The following is a 21,103-nucleotide window of genomic DNA, read 5'->3' as shown; positions in this document are numbered from 1 at the left end:
AAGAATTGTGGACATGCCGATGCATATTGGATAATGCATGACAAAGGTAGGGCATGGAAGGCGATTTTTGTTTCTCCATAGGGTAGAGACATAAAATTGTTTCATCATTTCAGGGACAAAGACAGAGAAGAGAACAGGAATGAGATATATGATCTATCCTAGTTTCCTTGCCATCTCTAGTATAAAATCAACATTTGATAATTTAATATCTTAAATTTTTGTTTTTATATGGATAATTTCTAATATTTTTTTATTATATAAGGGGATCTACAGTGTAGTTTTTTTGGTTATCTAATGCCTATTAAATCTTTATATTCATTTCAACAAAAGTTATCATTTTAGTCTTATAAGTGAATCTAGTACTAGTCTAAAGCATGGTTTTGAAAAAATTAATAGAGTAATACTATGCGTATCTATTTTGAGTATACAAATAAATATATATTTATGTATATTAATCATATGATTAAGTGTTACTTTATCTTTAATTTAAAATCACTCAATCACACGATAATACACATTAAATATGTCCTATTTATATATTAAAGATGGGTACGTATAATTTTAAATCAAACTCCAATCTATAATCCAAACTATTTTTTGTGTGAACCAAATCAACATCATATTCTCAATTTATTAAAAACTTACACGGATATTAGTTTTCCAGTTTTCAGCCAATACAAGTGATTTTTCAACAAACCAATAGTGAAATAACAGTATAATGTTCCTCATTAATTATTTATCGTCCGAATATACTATTCATTATAAATATAAGTTTGAAATAAAATTAAGTTCAATTTTTAAATAAATACATAAATAAACTTAACAATTACATTGATATATTTTTTTATTTTCTCTCTAGTAACAATTTTGATAGAAGATGAGCAAAGGGTTTTCGTGGGTACCATTACCCCTTCCACGTATGGTATTCCATAAAGATATTCAAATTATAGAAGTTTATCTTGTCTAAAGAGACTTGTATCATTTTTTTTTGTATTATTTTTAATAACTTGCCGAGGGTATGTTTGGTGAAGTGTATATCAGATTACTCTAGTTATTTATCTTATTTGATTTATTAAGTAATAAAATATTTTTATAATTTTTTATTATTAAGTTGATGTAACAAATAATATAAAAAATAATCAAATTATCACTTTCAATTTATGTATTAAAATACTGTTAATAACATTTAATATAAATTAAGGACATTTAATTAAATTATTGTTTCAATATTCTTTTGTTATTATTAATTAAATATAATAATTATTTATATATTGTTAATTTATCTAAACATATTATTAATTTATATCATTTGTGAGTTATAATTTATTTTTGTGATAATTTTCTAATTTTGTAATTTATTGGGAACATTTGTGAGTTATACTAAACTATGATCATTTTTATGTTATCTATAAATTGTAAATATCAATAAAATTGCACCCGACTTGTAATGAGAAAGTGACATGAATGATTACTACCCCATGCGCAAATTAATAAAGTTTTTGGTTTTCGTTCAAAATAATAAAGGCCAAAGGACTTATTTCTACAAAAGGTTTGTTAAATTCTCAAAATAGTACTTATTAAGTACTAAAAGCCTAAACATCCACTCATTAACTGTTAAAAATAATTGAGTAAGTTAGTTTTAGGGGTAAAATAGTTATTTAACTAGAAATATATTAAAAATAATAAAACGTTCTCATTTCTTTCTTTAGTTTAAAAAACTAACAATTTTTCTTAGAATTAAGTTTAAAAAAAATTACATTTTTCTGTTAGGGTTTCATTTTTTTCCGACAACCAGAATCCAATTGTGACCTCTCTTCTCCGTCGTCGACCTCCCTCCAATCATGACTCTCTCTGCCGTTTTCATCTCTAGATAAAGATGAATCGTTATTAATTTAAAAAGACCTTGAGATTTTGAATTGGGACTGCCGATCAATCTAATTGATCAGTGTTGAGGAGAGACCAAAAATTCAAACCATTGAGAGAGATGTTGGCATCGACGAAGAAAGTCAGACGTCATGCATGAATCAAGAGGAAAGCACTACGAGAAGATGCCCAAAGGGAGCTCAAATGTCAAAGAGAAAGAGAGGCTGACATCAGCTTTGTCTCAGGCAGAGAAAGATGCCAGAGATCGCAGGAAGAGGGTTACTAAAAAACGATTGGGAAACTGAACCAAATCGAGGGTGTGGGAGGGGGGGGGGGGGGGGGGGGGGGGGGGGGTGGGGACTGAAAATTCAAAAAGGTTAGAGGTGACATGAGGAAGAAAAAAGAAGAGGAGGTTAGCTGTAAAATTGTAAAACTATAAATAGGAAACTTTAAACACTTGAGGGAAATTGCAGGTTTTCATTCATTTAAAAAAATTAGGTTTTAAAGGAAAAATTGTTAGTTTTTAAAGTTTAGGAGAGAACAAGAGATAAAATTTTAAAATTAACCAATTCTATTAACTTTAATAGTTAACAGGTGAATATTTAAGTGTTTTAAAGTTAGTAAATAGGAATTTAGAAAAAGAGTAAACTTTTGGCCAATAATAAACTACATCTAAAAAGACTTTTGATATATATATATTAAAAGGACATATATTCAAATCTACCCAACCATGGATGATGGCAAATTATTCTTTTAAAATAAATATATAAGTGTGTATTTATTCGTAATAATGATGTTTTATTATGTGATTGAGTATTATTTTATTTTTAATTTATAATCACCTAATCACAATATAACATATCATCATAAATATTTTGAACACTCATTCAACTGTTAGTAGTCATTGACAAAGCTAATGATAATTTAATAAGATAACTATTGGTATGTAACATCTTCTTTAACTCAACAATTTTATGGTAAGGCCAACAATCCCTTTGACATGATTGAAATTGACATTGGTTCTAAATGTTATAAAATTAATTAAGCAAGTATAAAGGATAAAGAAATGAAAGGAAGAAATAGCAAAGGAGAAGAGAGCATGAAACTTTATTTCCGGATGAAGAAAAGAGAAGAGAAATCTCTATATTTACATTAAGAGAGGAGGGGGGATTTATAGGCAATTTGCCGCCCCTCCAGTCAACAAAGGAAGCAAATTTCCAAGCCAATTTTCCAATTTCATTAATGCATTCACACTCTTTTGGTTTCTCCTGCGTAGGCCTTGTCATTTTCTTCTTGCTCTAATAAATGAATTCCCACTGTCTTTTTTGACTTGCTTTGGTGGAAAGCCACTTGGCTTTATAACACTAAAAACTTTATAATAGTTTTTATATTGTTTATTGAATAACCAACTATAGTGTATAGGAAAATCAAAAGAATATAACTTTACAAATTCAAATATTGTATCTCTATTAAAAACAATAAAAATGTTAACTAACACTGTATACATTGAAGTGGTCTTATATTTACTTCATCAAAATAATTATTGAGTTCTTCTTAAATGTTAACTAACACTGTATACATCATTTCAATCTTAAAATATTGTTTATTCGTAATAAATGCAAATCCCATTTTGTCCTCCCAAAGTTGTCTTTCTTGTTTTATGGAATTAACATTTTATCATCTTTGCAAATGTTAGAAAGTTATTTTAACAAGATGTCGAAACAAATTCTCCATTTCTCATTTTATACAAAGAACTACTTGAAATTTCTACAAACCATATGATATTAAGAAGATTCTAATATTTTTATTATAATGTTTGTGAAAGTTCATTTATGATTTTCATTAAGAACATGATGAATAACACCTTATGCCTAAAAGGGAGAAGATACAATTCTCACACTTAATAATTATTCTAGGTTGAAAGAAACCGATTTAAAAAATTGAAGCATAGTATCTTTGAGGTCATAGTATCTTTTTTAGTTATTAATTTTTTTTTTTTTTTTACAAAATGCATATTATAAGAAAATTGCTATCAAATTTTTTTTCTAAGTTATTTTATTTTATTTTAATGAATCCAATTTATGCAGTTTTAATACCACGATGAATCATTATTTTAATTTATAGCTTGAATTATATTTATATATAATTACATAAATTCTCTCAATGTATGTATAAAATTTTATGTCGTGTTTTTTTATAATTTTTTCTATTAGTCTTGGAGTAGCTACAACATCCATAATTATATTAAAATTATAGATGTTAAGTATGGTAATCGTACTACTTATCGCATCATATATAAAAAATTTATTTTTTGTATCATGTATTGTGCATCATATTATATATTTTTTTATTATTTTATTTTTAAAAGGTAATCATATTATATCATATGATTACCTTTTAAAAATAAAATAATAAAAAAATTCTTAAAATTAAATTAAAGTTTTTTTTGTTATACTTTTTTTTGGTTTTCCACTTTAATTTAATATCACCAATATTTCCATTTCCAATATATAAATGAACGATTAAAATTATCTTATCAAATTGTTAGTAGCTTAGTTAAGAAAATAATATAGAAAAAGAATTTATAATAAACTTCGACATGCAAAATAAATAATACAAAAATAAATTGAAATATGTAGTTATATACTAAACACCCAACTTTACAATAAGAAAATAGATTTAGTTAGGACTAGATTCAAATTAAGCCAACTTGGTCTAAAAAGTTTATTGAGTTTGATTTGACTCGAATTCGTTTGATTCAAATTCAGTTCGAGTTCATTTTGAATCATAGCTTGAATCAGTGGTTTGAATTCATAGCTTGAATCGATGGTTCAAATTCATGACTTGATTCAATTCAAATTCATGGTTGACTCAATTCGAATTCATAATTCGAATTTGTAGCTTGCTTCAGCTCAATTTCAAGGCTCAAATAAATAGTTTTGTTTATTAAATGGGTAAAATAATATTGATTTGTTAATGAATCATAAACTTAAGTTACAAATTTGAACTATTGATTCGAACCATGAATTTGAATTGAACCAAGTCACAAATTTAAATTATCAATTTGAGTTATGAATTCAAATCGAAATAAACAGAATCATTTTTTATTCTAGTCAAACTTCAGTCACCCTTAATTTTGGCTTGACTAGCTCGAGCTAAACTATTTTCTATTTAAATCGAACTCAAGCTAGAAGGTGTTTAGACTTGGTTTTGTTCGTATCCATCCCTAGATTCGGTTTTGAGTTTTACCCACCCAATTCAATTAAAAAAGATGTATTAATTTTTATTATTAATTTTACCAATACGGATCGATACGTATTATATCGTATGATACACATATCATATTATATCAATTTTTGATAAACCCTAATATACATATCATTTTTATTCTTACCGTATCGTATTGTATAATACGTATCTTGTATCATATATTACTAATAACTATGTAGTCCATTATTTCCATAGACACATCATAATTGGACTGCCATAATGCCAAAACTAGTGTCAAATTAATTAAGAAAATATATTAGATAATTTGGTGGGAAATGTTCCTGTTGGATATTATCCTCAAAGGTTTTTCAGCTTATAGTGAGAAATATATAAAACTCATCGTTTAAATGTATATTTTTTTAAAACTTTAATGAAAGTATAAATAATTTTTTACTATAATCATGAAAATAATACAATTAATGAATAATATATTTCTTACATTTCAATTGTTTTATCTTATTATAAGGAAATTTTCTAATCATTCCCACTTATGGCAACAAAATAAAGTTTTTTTTTTAAATTTTTTAATAAGGAAAATGATTATCATTGCCACTTATGGTAACAAATTTAGTAATGTTAAATTCTTTTCCAATTTTGTAGATATCCATGTTCTGTTCTCAATTATGTATCTGGTTAGTTTTGGGAAATTTTTATTACCATTTCAATCAGTGATCTAAGTTTCACCAATATAAATAAAGAACATAAGTTCTCACCATGAAACCAAAGTATAACTGAGAAAAAACAATGGAGAAGTTTACAATGAAGTTAGCCTTCGTTTTCGCTTTCGTTTTTGCAGTCCTTGCTTTTTCAATAAGTAAGTTTTTTTTCTTTAATTGGTTTTTTGCATGTTTTCAATATTACTTTGCATACTTTATAAAAATATTTTTTTTTAATTGAAATTAAAATACTAATGAATCATAATTTTATATAAAGGTGTAGAAAGGCAAGCGGAGGCAAGAAATATATCGTTTCCATGCAAGACAACAGCTGATTGTGGGGATCCTGTTCATTGTGTATGTAACGATATTCATTTGTGTATTTGTCATGCTGCTGTTTTGAAAAATATAGCTGACTTCATGAAGACTAAATTAAACAATATAAATGTTCATAGTTAAAAAAAGATAGGTTGGTTATGTAACACCCCTCTCTGGTAGACGAGAGATGTTATTGTTGAATTATTTATAATGAATAAAACTTAAAATTGCTGAGATAATCTACCTCTATTTAATTCATAACAAGCACAAGTACCGAATATTCATAGAGTGTATATAGAACATGAAAAATGAATATATAAACTATGGTCTAAATGAACCGCTCATGTATGACCTCTATTGATTTACATCTTTACAACTGCTAGACACTTATTACTTATAAAACATTAAAAGAAATGAATGATTGATAATCACTATGTAAATAATAGACTTTTTATCCTAAGTTCCTTTTGTCTTAATTCTATTCATTAATATCTTACATTCCTATCCAAACTATGATGACATGGAATGTAATACATGATGGGCCCCATTCCAGGTTATGAATAATCGTATGTGATGATAAAAACATGAATGATCATAAAAAAAAAAATAGATGTTCATGATAAACAAAAGTAAACGTCAACTCCCTTATGATCAACGAGTATAAGTTAAATATGAAAATGAACGAATATTCTTGAAGAGGAATAATTGCTCAAAAAAGTGTCATATAGGTTTTAAGAGAACGTTAATAATAATTAGTAGGACCAAGACATATCTAAAGTTAGTCTATGAGTTTAGGCATGATCGTGACTATAATTTAGCAAGGTAAAAACAATATACAAGCCTAAGTGAAATGTATAAGGGGCTCAAGTACATGTTAAATGATTTTTATGAAAACAAGTCACCAAGTTTCATGAATGAGACCAACTATGCTGCATCTAATTCTTGTCTGTCAATTTTGGTGAGATCAACCATAAATTTGAAGAGAACACCGAAGAGGAGGATTGAGTCTAATGCATAGTAGAGCCTATAATTGCACTAGAAAATTCTGTCATTCTTGATGAAACTTTCGTAGCTTAACTCTTCTGAGTTTTAACTTCGTGTTGTCGTTGAAGTGAGTCTTCAGACCTCTGATACCATGTGAAGGATCGAGAAGAGTAAACAATTTAGAGAAAATATTGTTGTTTTCAACTTGAAATTTTGTTAATTGATTTCATGAGCTACAAGAGAAGTTTTTACACAAAACAATATTACACGCTGGCAATCCTAGCAAACATCGATCTTGACCGTATATAATTATTGAACAAGAAAAGCAAAGTCAGCCTATTTGAACCGTCAGATACATATTCTACTTTCAGTTGACAATCAACTTGAAATGAAACCCTTTGATGTTTGATTCAACAAACTGAGCCTCCATCTTCATTTTGTGTTTGTGATACGGTTAAGTTTTAATTAAACTCACTATTTTTGGATTTTAACTGCTTGTTTTTACTATCTGTGTAATACTTGAATTACCTTCGTACAAGCTTAGTGACTTCTGCATTTCTCAGCAACAATGATAAAACTTGTACGAATTTATAAATCTAGATCCACTAGAATATCTAAAACAACAAATTATCTATTCTCTATTAAAAATTATCTTGTTAGTCAAAATATTAATCCATTATTATTATTAAATTAGTGATCAAATTTAACGATAAGAGAGGTCAATGAGTAAAAAATGAAAACGACCAATAATGTTTGTGTACTTGAGGATAATATATAATTAACATTAATCTTCCCTGTGCTCTATCCTTTGAAGTTTGAACCAAAATTCAATGCTATCCCTAGTACTCTAAAACCAAACCATTGGCTCCCAAATGACTCAATTTTCAAAAAGTGGAGGCAGTATAATCGCTATCATAATCCCATGAAAAGAAAAATCAGTAAGTGGGCAGTTAGTAGTAGAGATTGGATGGGTTGCTTGTTATTAGTTATAAGTCAAAAGGAATCATTTGAATTCTAAACAAACATGTTCTATTTCTAAAATATATATCATTCTATATTATTCATTCGCAATAAAATTATATATATAATCAATGATATGTTATCATATGATTAAATATTATTTTATTTTTAATTTTATATTATCTATTTATATGATTATATGTCATTAGTTATGTATAAAATTGTACATATTATATTACTCATTAATTAGAATATTTAGTATGGTTTAGTGTAATATGACTTAAAGACCCCCACAAGATAGTTTGAGTGATAAAAGAAAATACTGTATGTATAAGACGATATGAGTTTAAGTATTCTTTGATAACATTTCAAAATCAAACTCTTAACTTATTTGTTAGTGGTCGTAAGATTAATTATTAGATCTGAGATTTAACTTATCCGGTTTGATTAGTTTTAAGGCAATCTAATTCAAATAGGGTTCTTCATTAAAAAAAATAATAATAATAATGTGACTTAAAATTTTTACTTAATTAACTGATATTTCTAGTAAACGGTTATGCATCATAAATGACAAATAATTCAAAAAAATAAAAAATGTTCTTAAAAAAATTAATTCATCTTTTAATTTATTGTTTGAGTGATCTCATAGATCACCAATTTAACATCTTTTAGCATTCTGCAGGATGGTAAATTGCAATCTAAATAATATGATCATGATAATAAATTAGTTTCAATTTATGTTGTGAACAAGAGAATTAGTTAATTAATTAAATTAACTCAAACAATAATAATAATAATAATAATAATGTAGTGGATATGAACAACAAAGCAGCCTGTTTGAGACAGAATATATATATTATTAGGCCATCTTCTTGACTACGTTTCAAATTTTCCACCAAGTACTTTGCAGTCATAATTAAATACACTGAAAAAAAAAAAAAGGGCCCTAACGATCGGATTTTTTTGTTAATATTTTTAACGGTAAAAATTATAATAACTATAGATAATAAGATATTTTTTATTATTGAAACTTTTTAATAATTAAAAGTAAATTTTTAATAATTATTTTTTCATCATTAAAATTATAAATTTTTTTTGTTTTAATGGATATGTAAATAATTAATTTTTAAAATTATTAAAAAAATATTTATAACAACGAGATTTGACCCCCTCATTATTATTTCTCTCGTTAAAATTAGTATTTTTTGTAGTGATATTCATAAACAAGTATTTTTTTTATACTTTTCAAAAAAATTGGATGAACTATGAATTATTTTATCTAGTATAAAAAATAATAAAATTAGTAAAATATTAAAACTTATATAAAAAAGTTTTGAGTTTAAGTCTCTATCATATTTATAAAACTCGAATTTACCTAATACAATAATTATATATTCAATTATTATACTTTAAGTATTTTTGTCTAACAAATATGGACAAATCCTCTCTTATTAAGATGTAAGATATTTAAAACCATTGAGGCAGATGAAGTTTTAGGTAAAAAATTTTGTGTGCTTCAAATTTAATTAAATTAATTTAATTTCACTTAACTCCATTCCACCTAGGATGACTGATTTTTTTAAAGAGAAAGGAAGAAATTTAGAAAATTAAAATGATTTATAAAGTGATGGAACCCTTCAAAATTATACATATATATATCTTAAATTCTTCTGTTTCTTATTTTTCTTAATTTATGTTTCCTTATATTATAAATTCAGTATTTTTCAAAGAATTCTAGAAGTCTCATTAATTCTAATATAATATTTCTTCGTTTTTGGGATATAGAACGTTTATATTTTATTGATTTGTATACATACCTGTCTGTGGTGGAATAGTTGTTTGGACCTCAAGCTCTTAACACGCAAAAACATTTTAAATGTTTCAACCAAATATATCTGTAAATTAAACGTGTAAATTCACCTGATTTGTTCTAGAAACTGAAGTATGGTTTCATATAATTATATTGTCTGGTAATCGGAATTAATACATCTTATTAATCAAAGTTGTATTTTCTCAAATACAATCTTCGAAACTTTACGCATGATAGCTGAATTATCTATCAAAAACCTAATATTTGTATTATGTATTAAGTATCGTATCATATGATATGATTTTTAAAAAATAAAATAATAAAAAAATTAATTAATACATCATTAATTTGAAAAATGTTATAGACACTCTTAAAAATTTTCATATACACTTCTATTATATCATCATTTTTTTTTAAAATGTATAGATTCATATAAGGAATATATATCGTATCATACAATTGTAACATCCATCTCTAGATACATACCTTAGGAAGGAATGCGACCTAAAGAGACATGTACAACTGGAGCATTTAATTTAAAACTTGTAATTAATGCATGATCATTTATATAGCATACAAAAAAGTGGTGAAATTAATATTGAAATATTCACTAATTGATTTTTAAAACATACGGTCTGAAATCAATAAGAATATTCAATGTGTGAGTTTAACAATGATAACTGAAACTGAGTATCTGAAATACATAAATATGACAAAAAACTATGAATGACTGTTATGCCTTCGCCCTCGTGTAGTTGTTTGTTGAATCGTTGGATCTCTTGCCTATCTCGTTACTCGCCTCTACTTGCAAAACATACAAAAGGGAACGCATAAGTAAAACACCTGGTAAATGGTGACCTTTTGACACCTTATATATATATATTGCTAGATGTGGTGTCCCATTTGTAAAGCTAAAAGTGTGTCATAACTCTGTACCTTGGTGCCCTAACATGGGTCATCTACAAAGGTTGTTAAAACCCAAGCTGGGATTGACATATTTAATGTTCTAGTAAAAGCTCAAGACACCTTGCATGTTACTAACTGTCGTGCCTCATGCACTTGTCATACGATCTATTAGGCCAGCTAATTAGGACACCTTGATCACACAGGGAACTATTTAATAGCAGCTTCTTCCCTTATCATATAAGCTAATTGAAATTGTTGTCTAATCATCCAGGAATGACCCTTACCTTAGGTATATATATGGTGCATTCCGCTGATAACATGAGGAATAACTAGAAGCCACAGTTTTACTATGCACACCTAATCTAAACTGAGTGGTTATGCACCCTGACGTCGAATGCATGATGCATCTTATGGGTATTTAGCCTTAATGCTTTCATGTTACCGTCACTTACACACATAACTAGTGACTATCTAAATATATATCACTATCCTTGGGTCTTTTGAGTTTCGACCCGGATTTGACTTGATCCGAGTTTATGTTGTCATCCATTAAGTCAAGCATCTATTATATTATGCTTCTTTGTTCTTCCTTCTTGGTTATTCCCTTCTATGCTCATAGTCTAAGGGCTAAAGTTGTCTTTTTAATTCTTCTTAAGGGCACATAGTTGTGTAGTTACCTTCCCATGCCTGTGTGTTTCTTGATAGATATACACAAGCATGTAGCACATAACACACGACCATATATAGAGCAGGTGCACATGGGGAGCTACTCTGGCCACATTCCTATGTATGACGAATTGCATGCACAAGGTCACATGTCTTCTTATGCACACCATCCACTTTTGGAAAGTCATACAAAGGTGTGCGTCCTATACTACACAACCGTGCATGTCTCCCCTAAGAAAAGAGCACAAAAATTTCAAAGATCTTTATTTTTTTGAAGCGAAACATAGGCATGTATGAGGCCATACACGACTATGTGTCGCGATTTAGAAATCTCGTCCTAGATTTTCTACACAGTTCATATTACGATTCCTTGATCATTATGCATACAACCGATTACATACAGATCTCTAGTCACCCTAATTTTGGTTAAACATTAAATCATACACATCTAAACAATTAACCATATACATATAACCAATGCAATTTCATTCAATGGACAATATTCATCAAACTATATTCATTCAACCATTAAATCACACAAGTGGCAATCTACCTAGATAATAACCCTCTATACATGCATTTCAAGGTATCCAACATGTTTATCCTTTAAATTATAATAGCAAACACAATCCATGAAAGAAAAATGATTGGGTATAGATTCTAGCATTTTAAACCCATATTCTAACACTAACTTCATACAAGAGTCCATCTGCGTGTTATAACCAATCCATACATGTTATCACAACATCAGATCAAATGCATAACCTTAATTTAATCATACATTCACCACATATGGCACCGTTCATGATAAGCTTAGCCAAAAGAGAACCACACTTACTTGGTTTTCGGTGACAAACAACTCTCTCACACAATAACAACGATTCTAATGATTAGCAGTTGTTTCTTTGGTGACCAAATGACTCCTCTTCCTCTCTCTCTCTCTTTGTTGTGGCGCGATTATGTGTGAAATATGAGAGAAACTAGGTTGAGTCACGTTTTTATTTTTATTTTTGGACGCGATACACAGGTGTGTATTAAGTATACATGGTCATGTATCGTGTTGCACAACTAAGGTAACTGTTGATTTTACCGTGATCACAATCTTATCTATAATTTGAATTTCCGCTGATGATATATGGGTGTATATCGCATTCGATATTTAACTACATAATTTAAGATAAAAAGACTAAAATACCCTTAGACTTACCTATAGATGTTATAACGATATATCTACAATATCGTATTAATTTAATACACTTCATAATACGTATCGTTTTACATATATATCGTATTGTATCATGTATCATAAGATACTGATAACTATTAAATACAAATCTCAAAAATGTTAATTTTTATTAGTCTGATATTGTTAAATATAAATTAAATTTTAATTAGTATGATAATAATTGGTACAGTTGTTATGTGTTGAAAATAATAATATATTTTGTCAAAGGGGATTTGAAGTATTAAAAAAATATGCTTTGAATCTTGAAGATATTGCTATATAAACTACGCGACTGGATAGAGTACTTATTCTTTTGTGGTCCATTGGCCTCTTTAGAGTTGAGAATTTCCTAATTGAATTCGTTCTGAGAGCGTCAAGTGACCAAAGAGTTGCCAAAATGGCCAAAATTTGGCCTCGTTTTGTCTATTATGTCTTGGCAGTTTGCTTGGTGGCTACTAAAACGGTAGCTAGTAGTCATGATCCACCACCACCACCTTACCTCTATACCTCCCCACCACCTCCATACTCGCGTATACCACCGCCGTGTCCGGCCCCAGTCTCAGTGCCACCTCCACAACCACATCCGCAACATTACAAGTCTCCACCACCATGGTCACCTCATCCACCTCACAAGTCTCCACCACCACGCTCACCTCATCCACCTCCACGGTCACCTCATCCACCTCACAAGTCTCCACCACCACCATGGTCACCTCATCCACCTCACAAGTCTCCACCACCACGGTCACCTCATCCACCTCACAAGTCTCCACCACCACCATCACCTCCTCCTCCCTATGTTTATAGCTCACCACCACCACCTAATTCTCCACCTCCACCTCCATCACCTCCTCCACCTCACAAGTCTCCACCACCACCATCACCTCCACCACCATCACCACCTCCACCACCTCCATCACCTCCTCCACCTCACAAGTCTCCACCACCACCTCACAAGTCTCCACCACCACCATCACCCCCACCACCATCACCACCTCCTCCACCTCACAAGTCTCCACCACCACCATCACCTCCTCCTCCCTATGTTTATAGCTCACCACCACCGCCTAATTCGCCTCCTCCACCTCACAAGTCTCCACCACCACCATCACCACCTCCTCCACCTCACAAGTCTCCACCACCACCATCACCTCCTCCTCCACCTCACAAGTCTCCACCACCACCGTCACCTCCACCACCATCACCACCTCCTCCACCTCCATCACCTCCTCCTCCCTACATTTATAGCTCACCACCGCCACCACCATCATAAAACTAAATAAAATATTGTTTACATATACTTGGAGTTTGTCATCAAAAGTATGCATTATTGATTTTTTTTAATCATTTTCTCTTTGGTTTAATTGTTCCCTTCTTGCTTTTTTAATTATCTGACTATCATTTCATAAATTTCTTCTATAATTGTTTTTCTGGCATCGCAGGTGTAACATAGGAAAAATAACATCAGCTGCGGAATTTCAAATAATAGAAACTTTCTACTGGCCATGAATGCAAATTCCTTTCGTAAACAATAATATATGTGGGTGATTTAAAGCGCTGGTGAACTTATTATGATTCTATGTTGGAACCATTTTGAATACATGGATGTTTGAATTTGAAAATGTATTTTTTATTGCTTAATAATATATAGACAAGCCTTATGAAAAATATATAATAAATTGCATTATTCTTATCAATTTGGATGACAATATTAATTCAGTTTCATTGTATTAAAAACCGTCTTTATTCATTCAAATATTTACTTTGTCCAAATCCGTTGCTTGACATTCAAACAAAAAATTGAGACAAATTTTAAATGCAATACGAACACTTGAATTGTGTGGTTCACACAATCATAATTTTTGCTTGTTCGACTATACACATAGCTTATATTCATGGGACCTAGTCCAATCATCTTTAAATCCACTAAGCCCAACAAAATGTCAATTACAAGTAGGAATTTAGATTAAATCAATAAGCTTACAAGCTTACTCAGCTAATTCAAGTGTCTATGGATGGTTGAAACATGACCAAGTAGGAATTTGAAACATGCATGAGCGTCCCACTCGTCTTTGAAGCTTCCTACTTTGGATAAAGTTCAAGCTCCTTTGGAACTGTTAAGTTGAAATCCTTTCTGCCACAGAGGTCCCATAATTTGTACAAAGAGAAACTTGCTAGTGGAATCTAAGAGATACACTGAGTAAATAAATGCAACATAGTGTTGCTATAAAAAAGAGCAAGAACCTGACCTTAACAAAGAAATTATAGAGATCAGAGATGAATATTCAAGTTAAGTTAAACAAAGGAGGAGGATATTTTATATACCTAGATCATACACACACAAGATTGATACCTTTGTGTATTAAAATAGTATATATGTCCCATCATAAGATAATTGTATATGGACAAAAAATAATGTCATGTGTCTTGGTAAGATTTATGTTAAAAATATGATCACATAATGCAACGTATGTGCACACAACATTGTGGAAACAAACACTTACAAATGTAATCACAAGTGTTCATGGGTTGCCAAGTATGGTGGATGTTCTTCCTTTTTTGGTGGTGGAGGTGGCGACTTGCAGTAATAAAATGGATGTTCTTCCTTCTTTAGTTGAGGAGGTGGGGACTTGTAGTAGTATGGTGGAAGGAGATTTCTTCCATGGAGGTGACGACTTGTAATAATATGGTGGTGGGAGAGATTTCTTAGGTGAAGGCGGTGATTTGTTGTAAAAAGGTGGGTTCTCCTCATGCTTTGGTGGAGGCAGTGATTTGTAGTAATATTTTGGAAGCTCTTCATGCTTTGGTGGAGAAGGTGGCGAATTATAGTGGTATAGGTGGATACTCCTCATGCTTCGGTGGATAGTATAGGCACTTGTAGTAGTCGCGTGGCGGTGGTGAGTTATAAGTGTAAAACAAGCAAGGGCGCCATTGCCTCCGTTGACCCGGGGATCCCATTTCAAGTAGTTACACCCTTTATATACAAAAAACATTCGAGTTATTGATAACTTGGATGCATTTATTTAATCTACATAACAAGCAGGATTGAGTCTTTAAAAAGTAGTCCCCAAATCTCATTTTTTCTTCTTTGTAGAGAAGTTCTGTTTTCAACCTTATTCATTGGTGCTTTTTCCCACTAAATCTATGAACAAGTCAAGATAGAGAGAGTAGTTATAAGATATTACACAAATGAGCATTTGATTGAAGTATTTTAAAGATTATTTTGGTAATTTATCTTTTATTACTTACATTAACTTATTTGGTTTGTCAGTAATAAAAGATTACAGTAATTTTCTATTACCAATACTGACGTGACAAATAATATAAGTGATAATCTGATTACCACTTTTATTTTAGGTATTAAAAGATTGTTAAGGTAATTTTGATTTTATTATAATTAATTATTATTTATTAATTTTTTAAAACAAAAATAAATTTATTTTTAATTAAATAACAAATAATAATAGTAAATATTTAAAAATAATTATATTTAAGGGCATTTAAGTAAAATAATTTACTAATATTCTTTTATTACCATTAACCAAACATATTAATTATTTATACTATCTATTTTTATCAAATTTTATCAAATATATTTATACCTAGTAATTTATCTTCAAGATAATCTTTCTATTTTAGTAATAAAATATTATCTAAACTAAACCCCCTAAAAAAAGCATCCATTTTTACCTTGAAAGTGTTTCCCAAACAAAAACTTCAGATAAAAGCTGGTTCACAGACAAGCGTTAGGTAGTAGGTACAAAAATTTTATCACAACTTGTGAATGAAGATTATTAATAATCAAGGCAACAGTGGGAGATTATAAATATATTGGGCAGACTAGGCAAATTTTGAGACAAATTATCCATAGAGTTTACGATTATTTAGAGTAAGATTTTGCGAAAATTATATACATATATTGTGTTTTTCTGCTCTTCTAAGCAATGATTTTAAAATCAGATTAAACTGATTAGTTCAATCGGTTGAACTGAAAAGCAGGTTTAAGTCTAGTTCGATTAACATGAAAATGCGGTTGGTTTTGATCGAGTTGACCAGAATGTAGAGTTTTTTTTTTTAATTTTAATTATTTTTAAGTAATTTAATTATTTTTTATTAAATTATATGAATTTATAAAGGTTTATAAGAAAAAATAAGTTTAAAAATAAAATTAAAAAAAAATATATCTCATATTCATTGAAATGTTTTCTATAGATAATAATTTATAGAATTATTTTTTTTTTTATCATGAGATTAAGACTTTTTTATTTTAATTATTTAATTGAAATCAAATGAATGATTGTTAATCCTTAAAAAAGATATGTTCTACTCTCTATAGGTGTAAATATTTTAATTGATTTTCTTTTTTACAAACTTTTAAGCAAAATTTATTTATTATAATTTAATAATAAGCTGAACCAATCAATTTTCGGTTGAATCGATTAAACTATAAATTAGTAAAATAACTGGTTAGATCATTAGTCCGATTTTAAAAATATTGCTTCTAAGTTCAATCAAATAAAATGGGAGATAATAGAAATAAGAGAAATCTCCGCATTGTTAGCAAAAAGTTGGTGTATGATTAAAATTTGTAATTTCGTTAATAAATTACTATATTCCACCCTAGTTCCTAAACTACATACACACCCAAAACCCAATTCCATTAAGGAAAACAAAAACAACCAATAAAAATGTCACAAACCTCGGCTGTATTTCATATCGCCAACTCTCACATTTTCTGGTGTGATCTTGTCGGACATGATAAGATTCCACCTTGGCCAGTGTGATGTAACTAGATTAAACAATTTTGGGGATGACAATTAATTTTATAAAAATAAAAATAGTTAAAGAAATATAATAATTTATTTGATGGGTAAAGAACTTTTTCTTACCCAACTTTTAGTTTAATCTCAACAATACACCCATAAAAAATAAAAAATCTAAACACTCGTTTATCTCTAAACTGCCGTTAAATTTTTTATTAAACATAAGGGCAAACTATTATTTAATAATAATATTAAAAAATATATTATTTTATTTTATTTTCCCCCCCAGGTTTTAAAAATTACATTTAACCCTCTCTCTAAACTTTGAAAAGTGACCTTCCCCCCCCCCCCCCAATTCCCTAAGTTTTTTCTTCACCTCTCTTCGACCACTGATGACCGACAGGAGCATTGCTATGGACGACGCTTGTCATCTAGTCTAGAGGACGAAAGTATTGTCTAGATTTGGATGATGCTCATCATCTAGATCTGGAGGACTATCATCATCCTTAGACAATGGTCGTCATCTATAGGTCGTCCTCTGGATGACTTCGTCCTGTTCCTTTGTCTCTAGTCTACTGTTCACCTAAGAAAATGGTTGGATTTCAAGTTTGATATTAGGCAGGAAATGTGAATTTTTAAAACTTAATCAAAGGAAAAAATGTTAGATTTCCAAACTAAAAGAGAAAATAAAATATAATTTTAATTATTTTAATATTATTGATAAAATAACGATTTTATCCCTTAACTGTAATACCCTTAGGTATATTCCAGGGGTAATTATGTCTTTTGACCCTGTTTTGAGATTTTTCTTATTTTAAATATATATATAAAGGGGTGTGCTTTATATATATATATATATATATATATATATAAATGCAAAAAAGGGCAAAAAGGGAAAAGAGAAAAAGAGAAAGAGATAAAGCTTTAGATATAAAGAGAAAGAGAAGACTTTTCCATCATTTTACATCTTCTCCCGTAAGAAACTCCAGCAGCCACCATTTTTCAGTTTTTTCCTTTGCTTTCTTGAAGAAAAAGGAAGGATTTGAGGGAGTTGGAAGATAAGAAAAGAAAAGAAAAGAAAAGGAAGCACTTGGAAGCTTTGGTAACCAAAGATCTCCTTCCTTCTTCTTTTATCTATGTTTATATGCATGTTATGTGAATATGTTAGAGTGTTTTGGTATTGATTTAAAGTGATTTTGGTGATAAAGGAAGCAAAACAAAGAGGAGGAAGCCAACTTTCAAAGATTTGGCTTAAAGCAAGGTAAGGGGTATCCTCCTTGATATGTGGCATGTTTTAGGCTTTTGGTTCCTTAGATCTATATTATATATGTTGATTTTGATGTTGAGGAATGTTGTTTTGCCATTTGGGATGTCTATGTATGTGATTTTGTTCATGGCAGAAAATTACAGAATATTTACAGTTTTTGCCACTGAGTTCGTCCCATGTTTTGGCTGCCTTATTGAATGAATTATGAGTGCTATTATATCTTGTTGGAAAGCTCTTTGAATCCTCTTTCCAATGATATATAGCTTGTATTAATTAGAGATCATTTGGACTGTTAAAGATTGTATAAACCGAAAGGACTGTTTTACTAAAGAAAAACAGGGGAGGCAGTTTTTGCCACTGACTTTATCTGCTGTTTTGACTGCCTGATTGAATGAATTATGAGTGCTATTATAGGTCGTTGGAAAGCTCTTTGAATCCTCTTTCCAATGATATATAGCTTGTATGAATTAGAAACCGTTTGGGATGTTAAATTGTATGAAAAAGAAGGTTGCCCTGTTAAATGACTGTTCTGTGAACAGTGTTTTGCAATTTTGGGCAGGAAAGAAAGAAGGAAAGAAAGAAAGAAAGAAAGAAAAGGAAGAAGAAAGGAAAGAAAGGAAAGGAAAGAAAAAGAAAGAAAAATAAGAAAAAGAATTTAGGACTCAAGATTTAGGGGTTGTCCCAAGAGTAATGTTTGGTGAGTTATGAATAAAATTAAATGGAAGCAAATGTAGTAAAATATAAGACCCGTATGTATGCTATAAACTATGAGGGGGCACTTTACACTACACCGCCAGCAGTAGGGCACGTCCGCAGTAGGACACGTCCATAGTAGGACATAGACCCCCAGTAGGGTCCGCTCGCAGTAGAGCATGCTCGCAGTAGAGCTTAATTCAGAGTCAGAAATAGTGTAGTGAAAGAAAAAGAGCTTGAGCTTAAAAAAAAAAAAGTGTCAAATCCCTATAGTTAGCTTCTAGAAAGTATTAAATAGACACCAGATGGGACAAAGTATAACCCAAATAGTAAAGAGTGAACTAAATTACCCCCTCAATCTCTTATAGAGGTTAGGATGTGGGGTTGAGTCCCAAAAGTGAGTTTGAACAGGAAAAAAGGATAGTTTACTTAATTTTTCCCCTTACTGAGTGTTCTTATCACTCACTCCCTTTTCTTTCCTAACTGCAGGTACAGGTGATCGAGGTAGCTGCGAGGCAGGGTCAGGTCAGCGTAGGTAGATCCAGCTGGAGCAGGTTATCTCTGGTTTTTATTACATGCATACAGTAGCATGATCTTATGGACTTTTGACTTTTGACTTTTGAGATTATGGTACAGTTACATATGATTACTCCCTATTTTCAGATACTTTCAGATGAGTCTTCATATGAGTATATACATCTTTTGTTCGCTTTCAGATTTTTAGTTTTCTTGGAATACTTCCTAAACACTTTTAATGATGCGTTTATTTTAAAGTATTTTTAAAAAAAAAAAAAAATAGACGCTACGAATATTAATTCGTAACATTTCTCCTTTGATGGGTAGTACTTCTAGGGAGGGATGTTACATTAACCTTAACAGAAAATTTGTATTAACAAATTAAAACTTGGGTGAATATTTGAGTTTTTCATCTATCACAGATATATATTTGTCATTTTATCAAAATTTGGGCGGAAAATTGTCCTTTTCCCTTATTTGATTGATAATGAGCAAGGTCATTTTTTTGTTCTCAAAATTAAGTTTTGAATGAGAATTTATAATTTTGGAATTCCAAAGGTAAAACTTGTGGTTTTCTCAATCCTCTGATATTAGTAATTTAATATAATATCATGTGTTTAGTTTGAATAATCTTTTAAATTAAAAATAAAATATTACTATAAAAATTCTATTATGTTTGATAAAATAAGCATGTATAAATAATTATTATGTTTGACTAATAGTAATAAAATAATATTAACATATGATTTTATTTCTATACTTTTAGGAGGCGTTGGATTCAGATATTAAAAAATTACTTTAATGATCTATTTTTTATCACTAACACTATTTTGTTCGATTTATCAAGTAAAAAAATATTTTAATAATATTCTATTACTAATGATAATGATAATGTAATAAATAATATAAGAAATAATTATCATCTTCACATTAGGTATTAAAAAATTACTAAAATAATTATACAATTATATTCTTATTTATAAAATTTTTTAAAACAAAAATAATTTCATTTTTAATTAATATAACAAGTAACATAAAGAATATTTTAAAATTATTATGCTAACGATATTTATGTTCAATAATACCTTAATATTTTTTTATTACCTAATTAAATATAATAATTATTTATATTTAATAATTTTTATCAAATTTTATTAAACATATATATAAAGTATTCATGTGAATAATATATTACTCTAATCATAT

At 29.4% G+C, this 21,103-nt stretch overlaps 1 protein-coding gene and 1 long non-coding RNA gene across 2 annotated transcripts; both read left to right on the top strand.

The window, feature by feature from the left end:
• Positions 1-5,849: 5,849 nt before the first annotated feature.
• Positions 5,850-6,346, top strand: LOC123224753. The gene is made up of 2 exons (XR_006504051.1): positions 5,850-5,947; positions 6,067-6,346. It is a non-coding gene; the product is annotated as an uncharacterized LOC123224753 (long non-coding RNA).
• A 6,602-nt stretch (positions 6,347-12,948) lies between these two features.
• LOC123225304 (extensin-2-like) lies at positions 12,949-14,328 on the top strand. The gene is made up of 2 exons (XM_044649237.1): positions 12,949-13,978; positions 14,101-14,328. The coding sequence occupies exon 1, from the start codon at positions 13,056-13,058 to the stop codon at positions 13,929-13,931; it is 876 nt and encodes a 291-aa protein (XP_044505172.1). The 5' UTR covers positions 12,949-13,055; the 3' UTR covers positions 13,932-13,978; positions 14,101-14,328.
• The last annotated feature ends 6,775 nt before the right edge of the window (positions 14,329-21,103 follow it).

This window comes from Mangifera indica, chromosome 9 (genome assembly GCF_011075055.1).
Source record: "Mangifera indica cultivar Alphonso chromosome 9, CATAS_Mindica_2.1, whole genome shotgun sequence".
Taxonomy (NCBI): domain Eukaryota; kingdom Viridiplantae; phylum Streptophyta; class Magnoliopsida; order Sapindales; family Anacardiaceae; genus Mangifera; species Mangifera indica.
This window is presented reverse-complemented; position numbering and strand designations above follow the sequence as displayed.

Bases quoted from the DNA above. Each gene is read 5' to 3' on its own strand.
- LOC123225304 (XM_044649237.1), top strand. From the start codon at position 13,056: ATGGCCAAAATTTGGCCTCGTTTTGTCTATTATGTCTTGGCAGTTTGC.